Source organism: Ixodes scapularis, unplaced genomic scaffold (assembly GCF_016920785.2).
Source record: "Ixodes scapularis isolate PalLabHiFi unplaced genomic scaffold, ASM1692078v2 PGA_scaffold2__306_contigs__length_199485367, whole genome shotgun sequence".
Lineage (NCBI taxonomy): Eukaryota > Metazoa > Arthropoda > Arachnida > Ixodida > Ixodidae > Ixodes > Ixodes scapularis.
This window is the reverse complement of record NW_024609857.1, coordinates 120,555,536-120,575,385: the sequence shown is the minus strand read 5'-3', so window position 1 is coordinate 120,575,385 and position 19,850 is coordinate 120,555,536. Positions and strand designations below refer to the sequence as shown.

Genomic DNA, 19,850 nt, shown 5'->3' with positions numbered 1-19,850 from the left:
GATTAAATTTGGAATTAAAAATAACGAGGAATTTTGTATGGCGACATCGCAACAACTGTGGCCATCTAGCGGGCACTACACAATTCTCGTACGCACATGTTTGCTCCACAAATATTGTATATCAAGCAGATTGGCAAGGCCGTGGTACAGCTTTGTGGTAACGCGCCCGCTTCACTCTCAGCGGACCCAGGATAGAGTCCTGACAGCGATAGGCATTCCTTTTTAAGCAGTTGGCAATATCAATGGCAGATGCCCCATGCCCTATCATGCCAACTACAGCATCAACAACATTAACAACTACAACAACAATGGACATTATTTCCAGAGGTGGGAAGGGCCCATAAGAGCTAACGCTGTAAAAGATAGTTCACTTCTATACTTAAAATTGCACTGCAGTAAGAAACCTTCTTGCTTGGCAGCTGTGTGCGAGCATGCTTGTGTCACACTTGTGCCAGTATGCTTGTGCGATACATTTATTTAAAAAAAAAAATACATGAGCATGTAACGTGTGCAGTTTTCAAACCCAGGATTGTCTCGTAGTCCCTTTAGAGCCTCCGCTCCGATTCCAGCTCAGTTTAGTAGCAGAATGACAATTATGTACGACAATCTGCACATGGGTATCTTACCATCAGTATGCCATTGCATAAGTAAGGTATAGTACTCATTTTGTGTACTTTATCCAGAAATATCATCCCTCAAAGCATAAAAACGTATTATCCAAGTCATTTTTGTCGCCTTCTTTGCAGTCTTTCTAGCGTTTCGGATCTGTTTACATGTGCCGAGCCGTATGCAAACTTCCAGAACCTTCTGCTAGGTAGTTTCAAGAGCCGTGCTGCCTTTGATGGCCGTTCAGAGTCTCCACCACTGACCGAGCTGGTTGAGGGTTGGGGGGTGCAATGCGCCAAGAACATGGTTAGAAACTTATCTAAACTTGAGTATGTCGGTGAACTTTTTTTAACGTTTTGTACTGTATGCTCGCTCCACTCTTTGTATCTATCTATTTTTTTTTTTTGTAAAAGATTAAGACTTATAACTGTCACCTAGTTTTGGCACTGTGTAAACTGACTTGATACTCACGTTACACGTTTCGTGTGAGCATAAGGGTAAAATCCGATTACTTGCCGCATCCAATAATTAAAGGAAGATCCATTGGTCGATGCTTAGAGAATGCATTAGCACGACCCTTGGCAGACGCCACACACGTCCCCCTTTGGGAAACGCTAATGCCGCCCCCTTCACTTTTTTTTGTTTTGGCTTTCTCTACTGCTTCCGCTACTTTTTGCTGCCCCTTTTTGGCTTCGTTATGGGGTCACTGTTGGCGTTTCCCAAAGGGAGACGTCGGCGGCGTTTCACAAGGGCCATGCTAACGCATTCCCTAAAAATCCACCCATGAATTGTCCTTAAATTTTTTCTGGTGAAGCGCAGAGCCTGCTTCGCCCCAGCCTGTCAAAGGCAGACCCGCGTCAACTTGCCGCTTCTTGCGCCGCATTTTGGCCAGCCGAGCTAGATGCTGCGTCCGCTCATCTGTCTCGTTCTCCCGCCTTGCACGCTTAATTAGCAGCGGCATCCGCTGCCTGGCACTGCTTTCCCTGTTCACCGGTTTCCCGCGTGTGCATTGGCTTCCGCCTTGTGACGTCGCCTCCCTCTCGCCTTTGTCCTTCAATGCTCTCCTCCTGTCTACGCGGCGCGCTTCCCTTTCCGCCGTTTTGTCTGCAGACGGATCACGTCAGCTTTTCGCTGTCATGTAGGTACCAATGCTGACGCATTAATAGTGGCGTCTGCCTCGTGATCATGGCCAGTGGTGCATTAAGAGGGGGGGTCAGGATGTCCTGACCCCCCTCCCCCCTTGAATTCCGCACATGAAAACATTTTGGTCGGGGAAAAGGGGAGGTGGGGGAGACGTCTTTACTCAAATATCTGATACGCTGACCTCCGGTAAGACCTGCATTCTCCCCTGATTGCGGTATTGATTGTCATGATGCTGGATGTGCATGCTAACTTTCCCTTCCTTTTTTACCTATTCCACTGGACCCACTTACGTAATAAATAAAAAATAGAAATGAAGAACACGGCAAGGATCACTCAAGCAATGAAATACGAGTTGCGTGCACGGTGCTGCCAGTGAACCAGGCAGGACACCTGCCTGGGGACCTGCGTGAATGCGGCGAAGCCTGCCCTGCAGGCCACCAGCCGCCTGATTGCCTGGAATAGTGGCTCCAGGTCCTCTTGCTGAGAACTGTCCCAGTCCAGGATGGCGACCAGCCCATTCTGCACCTGCTTCTCCTTGTTCTCGGAGAAAAAGCCCTGCGGACAAAGAGACCCTCCTTAGGGACCCCGCAAGGGTCGACACTGACGCTCCCACAATGCAGTCAAACCTCAGGAGTACCAGAACAGACCATCTCAAACTTTTCAATACCAAGGAGCCCCCGTATCTCTCGACTGATGGCTGGAAAACCCTTCCCCGTCTCAGCATTGATGCAATAAAGCAGTACAGGAGCAAACGGGTCTCTAAACGCTAGAGCAGGGGTGCACAACTCAAAAAAGAAGCGGGCCAAAAATTGTTTATTGGAAACTGTGCGGGCCGCACCTAGTGTGGCACGTTACACCTTTTTGCTGCAGACAGTTTTCAATGTCTGGCGTCATCGCACTGGTTGCCGTCTTCAGCACATCTTGCAGTGTCATGTCCGTCATAGAAGATCGAAGACTGATCTTGTTGAGGGTCATCAGTGAGAACGTCTGCTCACAGACATACGTGCTAAAGTGATGCAAGCTTCAATCCGTGGTCCACAAGGTTTCCAAACTTGCTCCTATCAAGGCTTCTGTACAAGTCAAGCAGCTGAGACTCCCGATGCATGAAGTAAGGCAACGGCTCCGTTTCTCTTTCCCATCATGGCTAGGGCTCCATCGGGGCAGACACCTGCGAGTTTTTCCCATGATAGCTTGAGCTTCTCGATGACGTCTTTGACCTCCTTGCTGATCTCTTCTCCCGTAGTCCGTCCGTGCATTGAGCAAAGCTCTGCCAGCTCCTGAGTCACTTCGAAATTTTCGTTCACACCACGGATGAAAACAAGCAGCTGTGCTGTGTCTTTGATGTCTGTGCTCTCATCCAAAGCAAGAGAGTAGTAGACAAAATGACTGCAACTCCTCTTCAGCTGTTTTTGATAGGTCGTCGGCAATTTCATGCACACGTCGTTGTACTGTCATTCTTGATAGGCTCAGGTTTTGGAAAACCAACTTCTTGTCCGGGCACATCTCCTCAGAAGCAATCATAAAACATTCCTTGATGAAGTCGCCATCAGTAAACGGACGACCTGAACGAGGGATCTGTTGAGATATCTGAAAAGACGCCCACGTGGCTGCTTCAGATGTGTTATTTGCTTTCGTAAAAATACTTTGCTCAGCAAGCAAATTCCGTTTCAAGTCCTCGGACTTTGTTTTTCTCTTCGAATCCGAAAGAGTGCTGAAGTCGCGGGCATGTTTGGTCTCGTAGTGGCGTCGAACGTTGTATTCTTTAGGAGCCGCGAGAGACTCTCGACACACAAGATATAAGTACTTTGATGCGTTCTCAATGAAAAAGTGCCCCCATGTCCACTCTTGGTTGAATTTCTGGCCCTCCTGGTCGATTTTTCTCTTCTTTGGAAGTGCACTCATATTCCAAGCACGGCACGACTAGCTTTTTTTCTATCTGCAACAACCTGTCACTGATCATGACCCAACAGGAGGGGAGAGGGCTGTAGCCTCTGTGGAGAGAGGGAGGAGGAAACGGGATGAAGAAGAACTGGAACACTCACAAACACAGGGACGCGGGGTCGGGTCATAACAACGCACTGGATGGCTGTACAGACTTTTGTATTGTTGTTTTCTGTGAGTCTAGTGGAGAGGAAATATTTGAATTGAGAACGCAATGTTTCCCCCCAGAAAAGGGGACTCTGAGAAAAGTAGGTCAACGGGTTTGAATGCTTTCTGCCAAGTCAACGGCCGCAGTGAATTGAATGACACGGTGAGCGGTTTCTGCGCTCAGCTGGGCCGCGGGCCACACAGAAAGTGCCTGCGGGCCGCATGCGGCTCGCGAGCCGTATGTTGTGCATCCCTGCACTAGAGAGTGGTTGGCCAGCCCATAGTTATGAATCAGTGCTTGGCTTAGATCCGCTACAATAGGGGCGGAGATGGTCGAGGAAATTAGGAATGTCGGGAACCCACACGAGAGTACTCCGGGGAACCCCTGCGTTCCTAGGAACCCAGCTTGAGAACCCATGATCAAGACCAATAGGCTCCCAGGGCAAGCATTCCAAAGTGAAGAAATTTATACGTCGAGGGCAAGATCTAAGATAGAACGCAGATTTGGTGAAGCCTCGTCTGGTACTGGCGTCATCTTCTGATAATCTCGGAGTGTCGGTTGAGCCGCACTAACCACTTTCCTAGCACTTTTTTTTTTTTTTTTTTAGAGGCGTTTTAGAACAGATTTGATGTCTACAATTACTTTGTCCTCTGTTCTGCTTGTAAAAAAATCTTTAATTATGAAGTACTCCGCATCTCCAAAGACGAGCGTGCGATCTCTACCATGGTCGCTCTAGCCATCACCGGAAAAGCCTAACAGAAGCTTTTGTGTGCAAATCCAATGGGAGACAGAGTTGGACTACAATGAAGATGGTGCCTCTTGCTCCCTCCCATCCTCCACTCATTTCACCCAAATAAAACCCACACAGTCAACCCGTTGGAACGTCCCGGGGGTTCGAGATCGAGGGAACGGGGCAAAAGACGAGACAGCGCCTTTTGAAGCGACACTCGGTGCACGAAGGTAGCACACAGTTTGCTATGGAGTACATTTCAATGCTGGAAAAATGCTTGTACGAGGCAATATTATGAGCCGAAGTGCAGGCAACCATAACAGCTTACCTCTAACGAAGGAAAATAAAATTTGATGTGCACTTTGCATGCATCCTTTGACCTTAGGATAATCCAACCCAGTTTGACGCGACCCCTCGGTGTTGAATTGACTGAGGTGGACCGAGTCACATTTATAATGCAGAAATGCATTCCTATCGAAGCTATCTTCGACTTAGTCTTGAAAGGTTAAGCGTGACGCGGCGGCCATAATTCAAGAAAGTTGGCTGGCTGCCAAACAGCTGCACCATGAGCTCGAACAGCGACACAAGGAGTGTGAAAGAAAAAAGAGGCTAAGGAAGAAAAAAAGACAGCAGAAGAGACAGGACAAAGGGCTTCGAGACGCTTAGAGAAAACTTCGCCAGATCGATAGCTTAGAGAAAAATATTCCAGGCTTGATCATGCCGACGAAGACCAGGGAGAATACAATGCGTATCGCACAAAACTGACTCCGTGCATCGTTTAATAAATTTTTCATTCTTTTTATTATCTTTTTTTTTTCTATTTGTTATGTTTACGTATAATGTTCTTCATTTATTTTAATTAATTCAATGTTTTATTTATTTAATATTTTTATTTATTATATTTCTTTTATTTCATTTTTATTCACTATTATTATTTTCATCCAAAACTTGCCGCTCTGGCCGGCATGTTCGCATTGAAATAAAATCATTTAACCTTCCAGACCAGCTGTGCCAGTAGCTCAGCGGCTGCAGTATCCGACTGTCAGCCCACCGACCCCGGTTCGGGAACCGCCGGGGCTCAAACTTTCTATATAACCTTAACATCTATAACCCTCCCAGCGTGTGAATTGTTCATGACATTCGCCACGACGCTCAATCATGACGATTTTCTAAAAAAAAAAATGACTCGTAAAACACATTCTGCGTTAAAAAAATGTTACTATAGGAAATTGTGGCAATGCTAGACACGACATTGCGTCGCTAGAAGGCCGAGACCAGAGTTAGCGTCCGCTGCATTGCTTTAAAAATGTGATTCTGCATACGACGGTCTGATCAATAGGTAAAAAAAAATACAACTGCAAATTTTTTTTTTTTTTAACACAGAGTGCGTTTTATGCAGCTTTTTCTTTAAGAAAATTATTGTGAACAAGCGTCATAAATGAACGTCATAGTGAGTAGCGTCACAGACATTAAGGGTATCCTTATGTCTAAGACAGACAGTAAGGGTGTACAGTCATCCTTAGACATTGAGCGTGTACAGTCATCCTACAACTGCAGTCGTTTACAAGACAGTCTGTGTTCTGAAAATTTTTAGCATCTAAATCCAAGCAAAACAAAAGTTCTGTCAATGTCTTGAAAACGCGATATATTATCTTACACTTCCATAGTACTCCTGTCTGCCACTATCACACAAGTCACCGTGGTTTGTGACCTTGGGATCTTTGATGCCACACTTTCTTTTTCTTATCATGTCACACAAATTGTCTCCTCTTCCATGCAAATGCTGGGTTTGTTATCTCGCTTGTCTCGTGACTTTAAGAATGCTTAATGCATTGTTCGCTTATTTTTTGTCTAGTACGTACTAAACTCGAGTTTGGTACTGTGATATGGAACTCTCCGACGACCTCCGATACGTCACGAATTGAAACCGTACGGCACTGTTTTGCTCACAGAGTGTATGACTGGCATTTTAATAGGTGTTATTATGATTATGAATATATTCTTAACACTTAGAAAATTTATTGACGCATACACTCTCGCGTGATATTTTATTTTTACACAAAGTGATCTACGGTCAATGTCATGCTGACCTGTTAACCTCTGTCCATTTTCACGTGCCTGCTATCTGTAGAAAACAATACAGTATGTATTCTATATGTCCTCGAAGAACACACTGCCACCGTTAATTTGCGTGCAAATTTCACTAACGACGTAGCATCACCATGTCTCAATATTTTTCGTGACTTCATTTCCCTTCAAGCGTGATCTTGATATGCTGCTGTATCATGCCTAGGACAGTGTCTCAATGAGTCACTCTTTTTTTTTTTCTATGTGTGCGTTTTTACATTAAAACCTTACCATTGTTTTGGGGCACTAAAGAAATAGAGCAATATCATTATTATTATATCTAAAGTTAATATATAAAGTCCAAACCCCCGGTGAGGCTTGAGCCTAGGTCGATGCAGTGGCAGACGGATACTATAGCCACTTAGCTACTAGCACACATGGTCTGAAGGGATGAATGTTTTCATTTGCGTGCAAAAGATGCTGGCAACGGCAGACAATCTTGGATAAAAAAAAATTAATAATATAAAAATATTAAACATAAATAACAAATAAAAAAATTAATTAATAAAAATAAGATAATAAAGTAAAAATAAGATAGATAAAATAAAACATTCCAGCACAAAATCTGGTTTTGTCAGCATGATTGAGCCTTCATAATTTTTATACGAACAGTTCTGTAATCTAAAAATTTTATTTGTTTTATTCCAACGCTTCAGAGGTCAGTCATAGAAAGAAAGAAAAAAAGAATCCAATGCTCGCAGCTTCCAACTTTTAAATGGTGAAATTTCCTCTCAATGGAAAGAGGGAAAAGAGGGGGCAAGAAGGCAGCGGAGGCACCGAGACAGATTTTTAAGGCAAGAATACAGATCGCACGACCACGGCCTACCCAGACAGTTTGTCAGTCTAGAGTTCCCTTCTTACAAATTCCATTAAGATAGGAGAGATCCTGATATATGGGGCTCGTAAGTGGAGCTCCCATTGCGGAACACTTCTGCCGTGATCCTGCTGAAGCGAGGAATACTTCCGTGTCACAATGTTTCACGTTGGAAGCAAGCAAAATCATGTGCAGTACAAGCCTTCCACAGGGTAAAGACTAGAGCGACCCGACGTCACATTGCGGCTGGAAGGATCTCACTATGTATAGAAGTCCCTACCCATGGCTGTGCCTCAATTGAATGTTGCATTCTGCCTTTTGCATAAATGAGTTGAAAAACAAAAAATAGCATAAACATGTTACAAATACAATTTAGTAAACACAGTTATTCAGCACAGCAGTCCCAAGCTTTTGAGAATGACATACAGTATAGACCACTTACAACGTAACCGCTTATAGTGCAGGACCGGGTATAACGCGGCTTTTTTAAACCACCGGTTCGTCTCCCATAGAACTCCATGTAATTACATACCGCTTAAAATGCAGGCGCGCGAAGGGAAATACCGGTTATAGTGCGGTTTCTCGAACAGCCCGCCGGCCGCGCCGACGACCGGAGCAGCGAGCGCGCTTCCCTGTGCGACACTAGATAACGGCACTGACGGCGCGAGCAGCAAGCGGCACTCGCGTGGCAGTTGCTCCAGAGCCGAGTCGGCCGAGTTGCTCGAAGAAGCGGGAAGAAGCGAAAGGCTTCAGTTGCCATAGCGACGGAGGGACGCACGCACGTGTCGTTCACGTGCGTGCGTCCCTCCGCTGCGTTGGAAACAAACAACCGCAGCGACAGACCAATCGCAGGTCGAGGAGAAGTGTTGCGCGCGTTACATGCCGGTCGCGGGTCGGCTGCTTCTATCCGCAAACACGGCGTCGGTTGTGATCGTCGTCGTAGGCGGCGTTCATCTCATCGTTCCGCGTAAAAGCGCTATCCTTGACTGTGAATTTTCGTTGTGTGTCGCTATGATAACCCAGCACGTACTAGAAGGGAAGATCCACCTACCCGTGCGGCGATGTCGTGGCGGCGCTCTCAAGACGGCAGAAACGCCCGTGTCGTCGTGTTTGTTTACTTCGACTACAGTGGTGATTTCTAAGCATTTGTGTCCTCGAACATCGCCCGGATTTCTTATTTGGCGCATTTCATGCGTGCGCTCAAGTTCAAGGTATTACTGGCGCGTTCCGTGTGAAGGATGCGAATTTTCACGCGTTTTCATCTCCGGAGAAAAGTGATTAGGGTTAGCAATCCTGAACGCTCTCAACGTCCGTCCGCAACCCGCGACGCCGTTAAAAGGCTGCGCCAGGCAAAAGCTGCTCATTTCTTTCAAAATGTGTAACACACTTGAGACGGAACTGTACTAGTCAGGTGAAATAACGACTTTCCTCAAACTAAGCTTTATTTTTCATCTAACATAAAATAAATTCTTTTCACAAGTGTAAGTTGTCTCATGGCATGTATTTTGGCCTGAAAAATTGATGTTTTGGTTATAGTGCGGTACCGCTTATAGTGCGGATTTTCGCGACTCCCGCGACATACGTTATATGCGGTCTACACTGTACTCCAAAATGTTCTACTCTTAGCAAATTTAGATTTATTTTTGGGTGACAGAGTTTGATGTCTTGAAAAACAAGATCTCAGTGCTAACTTTTTCTCCATTTGTATTTGTCTGCATTCACGCAAGTTCTGCAACTCTTCACACCTTGTGTGATGCCCATATGGGCCATTGGGGTTTAATAAGTGATGACGATGGTGAAATACAGGTTAGACGCCTCTGACATAAAGGCACCTGCGAGACCCGTGCCTCGAGGCCTTTCCATCGATGTCCTTTCAGAGTGCTCACCTCTTTGGAGGCTGTGTGTAGCAGCCCACTGTAAGGCACATTGCTGTTGAAGCGTTCTAGAAGCTCCCGGTTGCTCCAGCCAGCTGCAGTGCAAGGGAAATGGCACTAAAAGAAGGCAGCTGAGACCGTCCAGGGACACACGTGACCTTTTTCAAAGCAACACAGGCGCTAAAAAAGCTATGTTAAAAGTTAAAGTAGAAGTTGTTTATTTAAGGTCAAATAGTTGCATTGGAGTACCCTCCAGCAAAGTTTTCTGAAAAATATTGTTTAAAAGAAATTCCCTTTTTATCTTGAAGTGAATAGGCAATTCGAATGAAGACAATAATCAAAACTAAATCATTTAAGGAAGGATACTACCCAGAAAAAAAAAAATTCTGCAAAAAACATTGATTTTGAAAAATTACATATTTACATACATCTACATCCAGAGTATTCCCAGAAATTTTCACTAGTTTACACTGCATAGCTAATTTTTTATAAATTATTTTCTGCCCACCGAAGCTAAAGAAAAGGTAGGGTTTGGAGCACTTGGAATGCATTTTTCTCCATTCCACTTTTTGGTACAGTCGAAGCTCGTTAATTCGACTCTGACGGTTCCTCGAAAATAGATCGAATTATCGAAGAGTCGAATTATCGAATATCGATCAAAAACGAGTAACGACGTACGTCACGAGAAGCGGCGAAAAGCCAACCGCGACGACGGAGTTTTATTTCGAAAAAAACGCCGATATTTTCTGCTGCCGCATTCCCGTCAGACGCTTCGCAAAAACAAATTTCCGCATATCCTCAAAGTGCTGCCACATCGTCCCGTCGGTGTCTTCAAACGTTGCGAAGTTCGCAAGTACATCGAGCGCAGCGGATGCTTCGGCAGGAGATGGGCGTGGCGGCGGCTCTTCGGCGTCACTCTCGCAGCTGTCGTCCTCCTGACCCTCGGGACGCTGAACCGATGCGATGATTTCGTCGTCAGTCAATTGACCGTACACAAGCACTCCATCATCTATCGCAACGTAATCATCGAAACTAACGTTTTCGGGTAGAGTGGACATTAGAGCACTGCACTCTTCGTCAAAGTTTTCATCTTCAATTGTGGTTGCCGATGTTGTAGCCGATGCAGTTGCCGATGTAGACGTAGTAGCCGATGCAGTCGTCGAACTCGCGGTATTTCCATCACACGAGAAACCACAGTGACAAAAGCAGTTCGCGATGACCTGGCTTGGCATATCCGTCCAAGCTTTAACAAGCATATGAATCGCCGCCAACAGAGTGACTTCATAGCGCTTACCCTGGTCCAGACAAAGCAATATTCTTGCCATGAGATGCTTGTGGTACAAGCCTTTCAGGTGTTTGATTATTCCTTGATCCATTGGTTGCAAGAGTGAGGTGGTTGCGGGTGGAAGGAAAATCAGGCGGATCATAGACAGCTCCGGCATTTTTGTGTGCGCACTGCAGTTGTCCGCTACTAACCCGACCTTGCGCCCCTTGGACGCGAACTGGCGGTTCAATTTTTGGAGCCAATCTTGAAAGATCTCACGTGTCATCCATGCTTTTTTGTTGAAACGGTAGTCCGTTGGAAGCCGCGGGATGTTCCGAAAGCATCGTGGCGTCTTGGATTTCCCGATCACCAAAAGAGGCAGACGTTCCGTGCCTGTCATGTTGGCTGCCACGAGCACGGTCACCCGCTCTTTACTGCGTTTTCCCCCAGTGCAAGGATCCCCTTTGAACGTTATCGTTTTGTCGGGGAGAGCTTTGAAAAACAACGCCGTTTCGTCGCAATTGAATATGTCCTCTGGCGCATACTCCGCAAGAATACGTGCGAGCTCCGACGTCTTCCAGTTTTCACACAAATCTTCATCCAGATCGGCTCTTTCACCACACACGTGCTTAAAAATAAGAGAGTGCCTCTCCCTGAATCTTGCGCGAGCCATCCCTCGGAAGCACGGAATCCCTCGATGCCCAAACGTTCGCTGAACTGTTGAGCCTTTGCGCGAATCATGTCTCCAGTCATCGGAAGGTTGTGCGTTCTTACTTCTGTCACCCATTTGTAAACGGCTTCTTCGAGTTCTGGATGGGCTGCACTCCGAAGGCGTTTTCTTGAATTCACAAATTGCTCTTCGTCAAAAGCTTTCACGATTGCTGCTTCATTCCTAATGTAGGTAGCAAGCGTGCTTTTCTTGAGGTCATACTCATACTTTTCGGCAATTTCTTTTCTGGTCAATTTTCCCTCCCTAACTTCGTTGAGTATGTCAACTTTTGTTTTTAAATCATTTCAAGAGTACTTTCCTCGCTTTTCTTTCGACATTTTCCGGTATGAGCGTTAAACGCCGCGCACTCCAAAGAACAGAAACCAGAAACCGCGTGACAGCACGGTCACTCTTCATCGCTCGCTCATTTTTTTCCAGTCTCCTTCTCCATCCTCCCGACGTTCTTTCTCACTTCATCGCTCGCTCATTTCCCTCTCGTTGCTCCCGTCTCCTTCCGCGCGACTCCCCACGTGATCGGGCCGGTGCGCTCTGACTGGGTCTTATCTCGACTAATCAAATCGGCCCTTTCTCCAGCGCGATGCGCCGGCGAAAGGGCGCCTGTCTGCGCGGGCGCTCTTTCGCGGAGCGCGCCCCGGCTCGAGGCGTCGGGGGCGCCGCCGGGCATCGCGCGTCTGTGGAGGTGTCGCAATCAGGCGCGGGCTCGCTGCAACGGCTGTTTGCCAAAATGGGTAGGGACGCGTGTTATGTTCTGAGGCGCCGTTTTAACCTTTAAACTTATAGTGTTAGCTTAAAAAATATTTCCTGGTTACGAAGATGCTGGCTCCCGGGACGAATTATCGGGTTGGGGATATTTATCAGATCGAAATACCGGGGTTTTCTGCCTATTGAAGCCTGTACATTTCTGACGGTGCTAAACGGAAGGATCGAATTAACGCGATGATCGAAATAACGGGAGTCGAATTAACGAGCTTCGACTGTATAAATTTCATTTTAGTCATTCTATCGTTTGATAATGGCAATAAAGGGACGGCTCGTTCTTCACTTTTCCTGACTGAAATTTAATAAGGAGTGTGCCTGTGGAGTTTGTTTGTCACTTTATGGATGTCTTTTATTAAAAATGTTGACATTTTGTCGGAGACACAGAAGACCAAAAAGTTGAGCAATTTTGCAGAAGAAAAAATTAATAGAAATCAATGACTTTTTTAGAAAAACTTTCCATACACACACCTCCTAGGCATTCTGCTACATATCTAGCGAATAAAAATCTTGAATATTGTGATAGTTTTCCGACGATAGATTAACTAAACAATGTAGGGGTGTGGCTGATAGAAGCTGCCCTAGTTATCTTCCCACTTAACCGACAGACCTGAAATTTTGTTATGCACCCTCTAGCATGACCACCAGCCTACTCTGTAAATTTCATTAATTTTAAGTCAAGGGTTCAAAAGTTGACCCTCCCAGGCGGTTTCTGCCCTTAAAAAGCTTGCTAGAAAAAAGAAAAAAAAAGAAGACGGTAGTGATAGTCAAAACATTAGTTGCAACAAGCACCGATTCCTAGGTTTGCTAATAACAATGAACAAAAAACAGAAATGTAGAGTACATCAAATGTATGCAACAAAGCAAAAAAAAAAAATGAGGATCAATGGGGCAGGTGGGAAACACAGTGATGTGATTGGTCTGAATAATTTTGGAGCATTTTTTGAAGCAGTTAGAAGGATTCCCTACCTCCACACATCCCTACCTCCACAAATATTTTACGTCAAGATTCATGTGTTGGCCTGTACACCAAGAAGCATTGTCTACTTTGCCTTCCCACTTCTGCGTAACTTTTTGGTTAGCCTCAATTGCACGGCAGGTTTGATTCCCTCAAACATGTAACTGGCTGCTGCCTGTAGAGGTACCAGGAACGGCAATATGCTGAATGATGACGCAAAGTATGAACTGTCGTGAATGGTTATTTTAGGTACGAAGCCAGAGATAAACTAAAATGTGTGTTTTGTGGAAATCATTTTAGAACAGAATGAGATTGAGCACCCAAGTTGATGTTTCATTGAAGTCCGAAGGGTTGTAATAAAGGTTAAAACTGCAATTAATAATTCAGATAAAAAGAAAGCTTTTGTCGTTTGATTAACATCAATGAGATTTTATATGCGTGACTTTGTTCATGGTAATGAAGAATCTGCGTCTGAAAGATTAACGAGTCTCAAAAACAACCCAGTCAAACTCATTAAGGCAATTCCCAAGCTTTCATCCGCTCCTCCAGCTGAATAAGTATGAATTTACTTTGTTTACTGTGCCGTTGCACACATGGAACCTATGTAAAAGTAAGAGTAGCTAAGCCAGAGTGTTGACATAAAAAAAAAAAACCTTATAAAAAAAGTCTATATTAACCTTCCATCAATACATATGTATCGCCGCTAAATCTCGAATTTGAACAAAAATTTCGTCAGAATATTGCAGTCTACCATATATACTACTAGCCACATGTGCAATCATAGTTTTTTACTGCAAGGCAGAGTTGCTGCATCGGTACTTATTTAGTTCTTTTTTCTTTTTTAATATATTCGATGCTTGCGTGCACAACGCCTCGCTCTGGAGGAGAGCTTTCCCCTTAGCACGTGGCTGCGCCGCGCAAAGCAAGATACGATAAATTGTGATGCCTACTACACAGTTCTCACTCACCGTGCACCTTTGCATGGTGAGAAGCGCACTCAATGAAGCTACCTAACCTACCAGACCACAAACACGAGAACTATTGCACAACAGTGTTTGACACAGAGATCACATCGAGCAGTATGTTAACTAAGGCGATAATCTAAAGTTTTGCAAATATTCACAAGCCTACCGCAATTATCCGGCAGTGTAGCGGGGCCTCAGCTACTATACTTTCAGTATTAGTAAAGTGAAATTCCATTTTGGTACAATGTCAGAACAAATTCATTACATTTTGGCCAAAATGTAGCAAGATGTAGTGGGGTAAGCACTTCGACGCACTTTGGCGCAGCAATCACATCACTGGGAGCATTCATTTCACCACTAAATAAAGAAAAAAAAAAGATTAAAAAACGTCTACTTTCAAACAGGGGCCAAATGATAAACATGAAAATTTAAGGTGGCTACGGGGTAGAGTGCCGGCCTACAGATCCCTAAGTGGCGGCTTTGATTCCAGGCCAAGGTGCCGGCAACCTGACGAAGGCTTCTTGAGGAAAAGGGGAAAAACATGTAACCAAGATTTCGGTTGCATGTACAAAAATTCTTGGGTGGTCGAAATTAATCCTCGGTCCTCCGCCAGGGCATGCCAGGTGCCCTTCGTCGGTTTGGCACGTAAAACCCCCAAATTATTACACTGTGACTGTAGAGCATGACCGGATGACATGATTCAGAAAAAAGAAGGTTGCATTGGTAATCTCGAAGGATGTTTCACAAAGAAACGAAAACCCCATCCACATTTCAGGGCGCCTCCAGTCTCTGCCCATTCCAATACCAGAGGGCGGCCGGAGGTGCAGGAAGCGCAGGAAGGCGGCCTCGACGTCCTCCTCGCTGGGAGCCCAGGGTGGCCCGATCCGGCGGCCCCTCGCCTCCCGCTCCAGCCCCATGTGCACGTTGCCGTTGCCCGAGGCCCGCACCCCGTCCAGCACCGTGGCCAGAAGGGCATCCCTGCGATGTAAACGACGCTCACCCTTAAAGGAGCTGTGCAACAATTTCAGGGCTTTGCTTAAATAATTGTGGAAGTTGATGCCTGACACTTCTGTAGTGAACTACAGATAACAGATTTTGCCTGGATACCCTAGTTTTTGTTAAAAAAAATGAAAAAGATCCAGGTTTTTGCCGCCTCTCAACTCGTGCATCGTCTTCCGGGTCACATGCACAGTGACGTCACTTGAGTAGGTGCGGAGTTCCGGAAAAGTTCTCTCTTTAGAGCCATCAGCGAGCAGCGAGGACTCATCCGCTCGCGACCGCGTGACCACCCGTCCTTGCCTGTCCAGTGCTGTCCCCCTCCCCCTCCGGCTTCTGGCGGCTGTTCGCGGTTTTGTGGACCTGGGATAGATGGCGCCACTAAAACTCTGTATAATAAAAGTTTTGTCGATGATACCAGAGTTTTGACGCATTTATATATATGTTGGAACGACAAGATTTATAAAAAAGTTACCTTTTATCGAGCAGGTATTCACACAACTTGCTATCCTTTTTACAACTACCCAAGTGACGTCACGCCGCTTGTTTCTCATGGCCGCCGCTCGTGGCTGCAGGTCGGGAAATATTCCAAGTTTTGCCTCGCTATTGCGCGGCGGAATCGCAACATTTCGATGAAAGGAGGTGTGTTTTCTGCCATTTGTGACACAGTGAACAATATCAAAAGCAGAAAATGCCAATTCTTTCAACGTTAAAATCGTTGCACAGCTCCTTTAAAAAGACACCAACGACCTCCAGAAACAATTTTTTTTTTTTTTCCAAACAAATTCGTATGGTGTGAGGAAATTAGTATGGTGTGAGGATAATACTCAATCAATATTTTGCTCCAGAGTCACGTATATTTTTAATAAAGCAAAAAAACTCGACTGCTCGGTACCGAAACATGTGCACGCAAGCTCATGGCCGAGACACGTGGGCAATGCGTAAAGACGAGGCAAGAGGTAGGTAGAGAAGAGAGATGGCAGGAAGTCATGTGGCTACACCAGACCGCTTTTTAATGCAAAATCGTTAACTGTCTCATGGAGCGAGCCACGCCAAACGGCACCTTAAATCTTTTCTCCGAGTGAAGCCAGCTCCCAGCTATGAAACCCCGCAAAAAGCTAGCCAACAGCACCAAAATTCCTGATCCCAAAGGAGCAGAGTAAAGCTGATAAATTTTTGGCTTCGGTCCCATTGGCTGGCACGCGTCTAGGAGGCTCCAATTGGCCGCTGCGCGTCAGTTTCAACGACCGCTCACCCCATGGCGCTGCGTGTCTGTCAACGCTCTGTTAGCACGGAACGTCCAAGGTCAGCGCGCTCAGGAGAGCGCGCACGCTGACCAGCGACGAAAAGTATGCAGCAGACGAAATAAGGGAGCAAACAAGCGGCTTTGCATGCTTTCGCATTCACGTCATAGGAAGTGCTTAGGTGTACTTCGAGGCTTTTTGTTTCCCTTGCTTCTTCGGCGTGCAAAGCGGACGACGACAAAGAGGAAGTTGCGTGAATCGTTTGTCGTGCGATTGTTTTGCACTTATATCCCTTCCGCTCGATGTTCTGCGCTTGAATATCGATTGGTCAGTACTACCATGAACGACAGTTCCGAAGTAGCGGCCCCAAGTCCCCCGCAATGTTGGTCTGTCGTGTGCCACCGTTGCGCCGTCCCGCCCGTGGTACGTTGAAACATTGAGAATGAAGTGTGCATGTACTTCCCGTGATCTGCTCAACGTCTATTTTCCGATCGACGTATTTTTAATTTTTTGGAGGCCACAAAAATGGGGTTTGCGTTCATTTCTATTTTTTTAATATTAAATGTGCCCCTTAGATGATGCACAACTTCTAATATATTTAGTACACACAGTTTGAATGCCACGTGACCACGAAAAAGAGAGTGAATACGACTGAAACCGACCAATTCTCGACCAGCCGTTTTCGGGAGGAAAGGAAGTGAATTTTGAGCCGCAAAAGTCCTCCAAAGTACTCGTGAATGGGAAAGGCAGAGAGTACAATGCCTGGGACGAGTCTGTGACCGGTGCGCTTAGTGTCCCATCCCACCCGTACATCAAAAGCAGTCACGAGGTGGCACCTAACGACGTCGCGGGAGTCAAGGTGTCGCATTGTCAGATTTCACAATGCTGGTGGTTGGTACTAGAAGTCCCGGTAAAAAGTAAAAGCGAATGCGAGTGTCACTGTCCGGTTCCAACTCCCGGCTGCCGAAGCCTCCGTGAACCGCCAAGCCGGAGAGCGATCTGCAGAGGAACGGGTGCATGCCACATTCAACACCACTGCTCCTACTGTAACATCGCCTGGATCACGGCTGGCGACGACGCGACACCTCTACTACGTCGTCGGGTGAAAATCGAGATGCCACTTTTTAAGATGCGGTAATTGCAGCGGTCGGAGATGCGTTCCAGACACCGTAACAGGGGTGGAAGTCGTGCGGTTCAGCTCGCTCGCGACGAAACTTGATCGTCACATTCCAGGTAGCTGCGAGCTCGGGAGCAACAACGACGACTGAAGTTTCCGTCGAAACTTGACCCTTCGATTGAGAAGACTGGCGACGCGTTGAAGAGTTGCTCCGATAGTTCTGGAACGCGCGAGTTGACGGAAACTCGCGATAAAGGGACGCTCGTTCGGAGCAGACACCCACCTGTCAGTGGAAGTGTAGTGCCGCACGTCGCCCTGCCCGTACTCCACAATGAACTGCTGCAGATGCTCTCGGCAACGCACGATGCGGCACACCTGAAACACGGTCGATCGGTTGGGTTTTAGAGGAGTAAAGACCAGCGAGGCCACAGAGCACCAAGAAAAGTAACTATGGCAGGAGAGAAAGAAAAATAGAAAAGAAGAAACCTTCGAGAACACTAAGTAGGCATCATGCGAGAGAAAGGTAATTTAAGGAAGAAACAGAGTGACCACTTAATGCCGCGGTCGTCGCAATATTCCCAGTAAAATGCCAAGTCCGGTTCAGACCCAGTACAACACGCAATGAATCACTGCCGTGCCATTTTGCATAATAAACCCCCGCATGTTCGTTGGCCAATTTTCATTTTGCGTAAAAATACAAAGCAACATTGCATGACAAGTTGGAATGGCACGGTGTGTCCTCAGAGCGGCTAGATTCCAGCATGCGTTTTCCATCATGCTTGGCTGCGCGCTCGAGGTGCACAAGAAGCCAAGCATTGTTGAAGGCAGTCCTCCTTGCCATCCTCACCTTGACAGTAACCATAGCAGTCATGTTGCAAAGACTGAATTTCTCATCTACATTCTACATTCTCAAAGAAAGACCGAGCTTACACTGCCTCGCAAGTTCCACAAGACGACAACCTGTGGGCATCCTGCTGGCGTATACACCAAGGTTTTTAGAATAACTATCTGGACAGATTATAATTGTCATTGACGTGTCCCTGACATGCTTTTGACAGTGGTAAAGAGCTTACAAAATAATTTTGACCGTTGTTTAGGAATGCGTATGAAACGACCGTAAGGTCCCGAGAAATGCCCATCTGTAATGAAGAGATAAAAGGTAAAAAATATAGGGAGGGCTATCTTTCAAAATACAACGGCGAAACTTGATTAAAAATTAGCAGTAAACCTGCGGCTGCGGCACCCACTACACAAACTCAAACAAAACAGGAGCGAGACTGCAGATTGAGGACATGGCAAACTCGCATTGCAGTGCAGTTTCTCAGCCTCGAGAATGTTACCACAAGTGATTTCAAAGACACATTGCTCTTTGTGCATTACGATAATCAAAATATTTTGATAGCTGGCTCGTGCCATCATTAGTGGTAGCATTACACTTCTGACAGCAGCCTGCATCACTGTGGGTTGTGGTGGCACGCACACAAATAAGAAACGCTACTCGTGGCAGCACGAAAATTATGATGGCTGCATGTCTCCACTACTGCCAGCCAGGTGGCTGACAGCAGTGGAGCAGTTTCTGAATTCTCATTTGCTTGCAAAGTAAATTACCAACAACTACTTCATGGTCTCTAATTTCTGGAATCGCGACCCAATGAACTAGAGGAGAGACATTACCACAAACAAGATCTAGAGTTGTTGCACACGATTTACCATATCTTGCGGCGATGTCCACAAAGCCCGTTATTGCCAATTAACGCTTCAAAAGTTGAGTGGACGTCGGATTTGCAGCGTGAAATCGGAAATGTATTTAACCCAATCGATTTCAGAAAGATTAAAAATGAGCAGTCCCGGGCTAACCCGCAATACAGTAGTGGCAAAAACTGCAACATGTCGCGTCAAAGTCGTCGGGCATCGGCATCGCGTTCACACGCTGTGGGGTCCTGACAGCGAAGTCTCAATTGGCTTCGTACTCCCGAGCATGCATCTCGCAGTTTTCCCAGCAACGGAGGGCGATGCGCATCTACGTTGCCACCAGCGCATGTTTTGGCGTCTCGCAACGAGCGCGACACTAGCGCGCGTCTGTCGCCTTGCACCATACTCTTGTCGAGATTCAGATCGTTTGCAGCTTGGGGCGGCTCGGACATCCACTGACGACGACGTCACGGGCGGGATCGCCCCCTAGGTGGTATTAGATGGACGGATACGGCTGGACCCTTTAATTGAGCAATGGCTTGCGCTACCTAGCCAAAGCTTTTAACTTTGACAAAGAATTAAGATTAATTTTAAAATTATTGAAGAACGACAAAAAATATTTTATTGCAACGTCGCAGCAACTTTGGCTATCTAGCAGGCACTACGCGAGACTCGTGTGCACGCATTTGTTCCACAAATGCCGTATAGCGTAACTGCCCAAGAGATGCCCCACAAAAGAAAGATT

The 19,850-nt window shown here is 46.1% G+C and overlaps 1 protein-coding gene across 1 annotated transcript in view; it reads right to left on the bottom strand.

The window, feature by feature from the left end:
* Positions 1–19,850, bottom strand: part of LOC8024614 (dnaJ homolog subfamily C member 13) — a 160,013-nt gene that overhangs the window by 120,833 nt on the left and 19,330 nt on the right. The window contains 4 exon segments of the mRNA XM_040215655.3: positions 2,144–2,304; positions 9,396–9,478; positions 14,862–15,034; positions 17,697–17,788. Of these exon segments, the coding sequence (XP_040071589.2) occupies positions 2,144–2,304; positions 9,396–9,478; positions 14,862–15,034; positions 17,697–17,788 (509 nt within the window).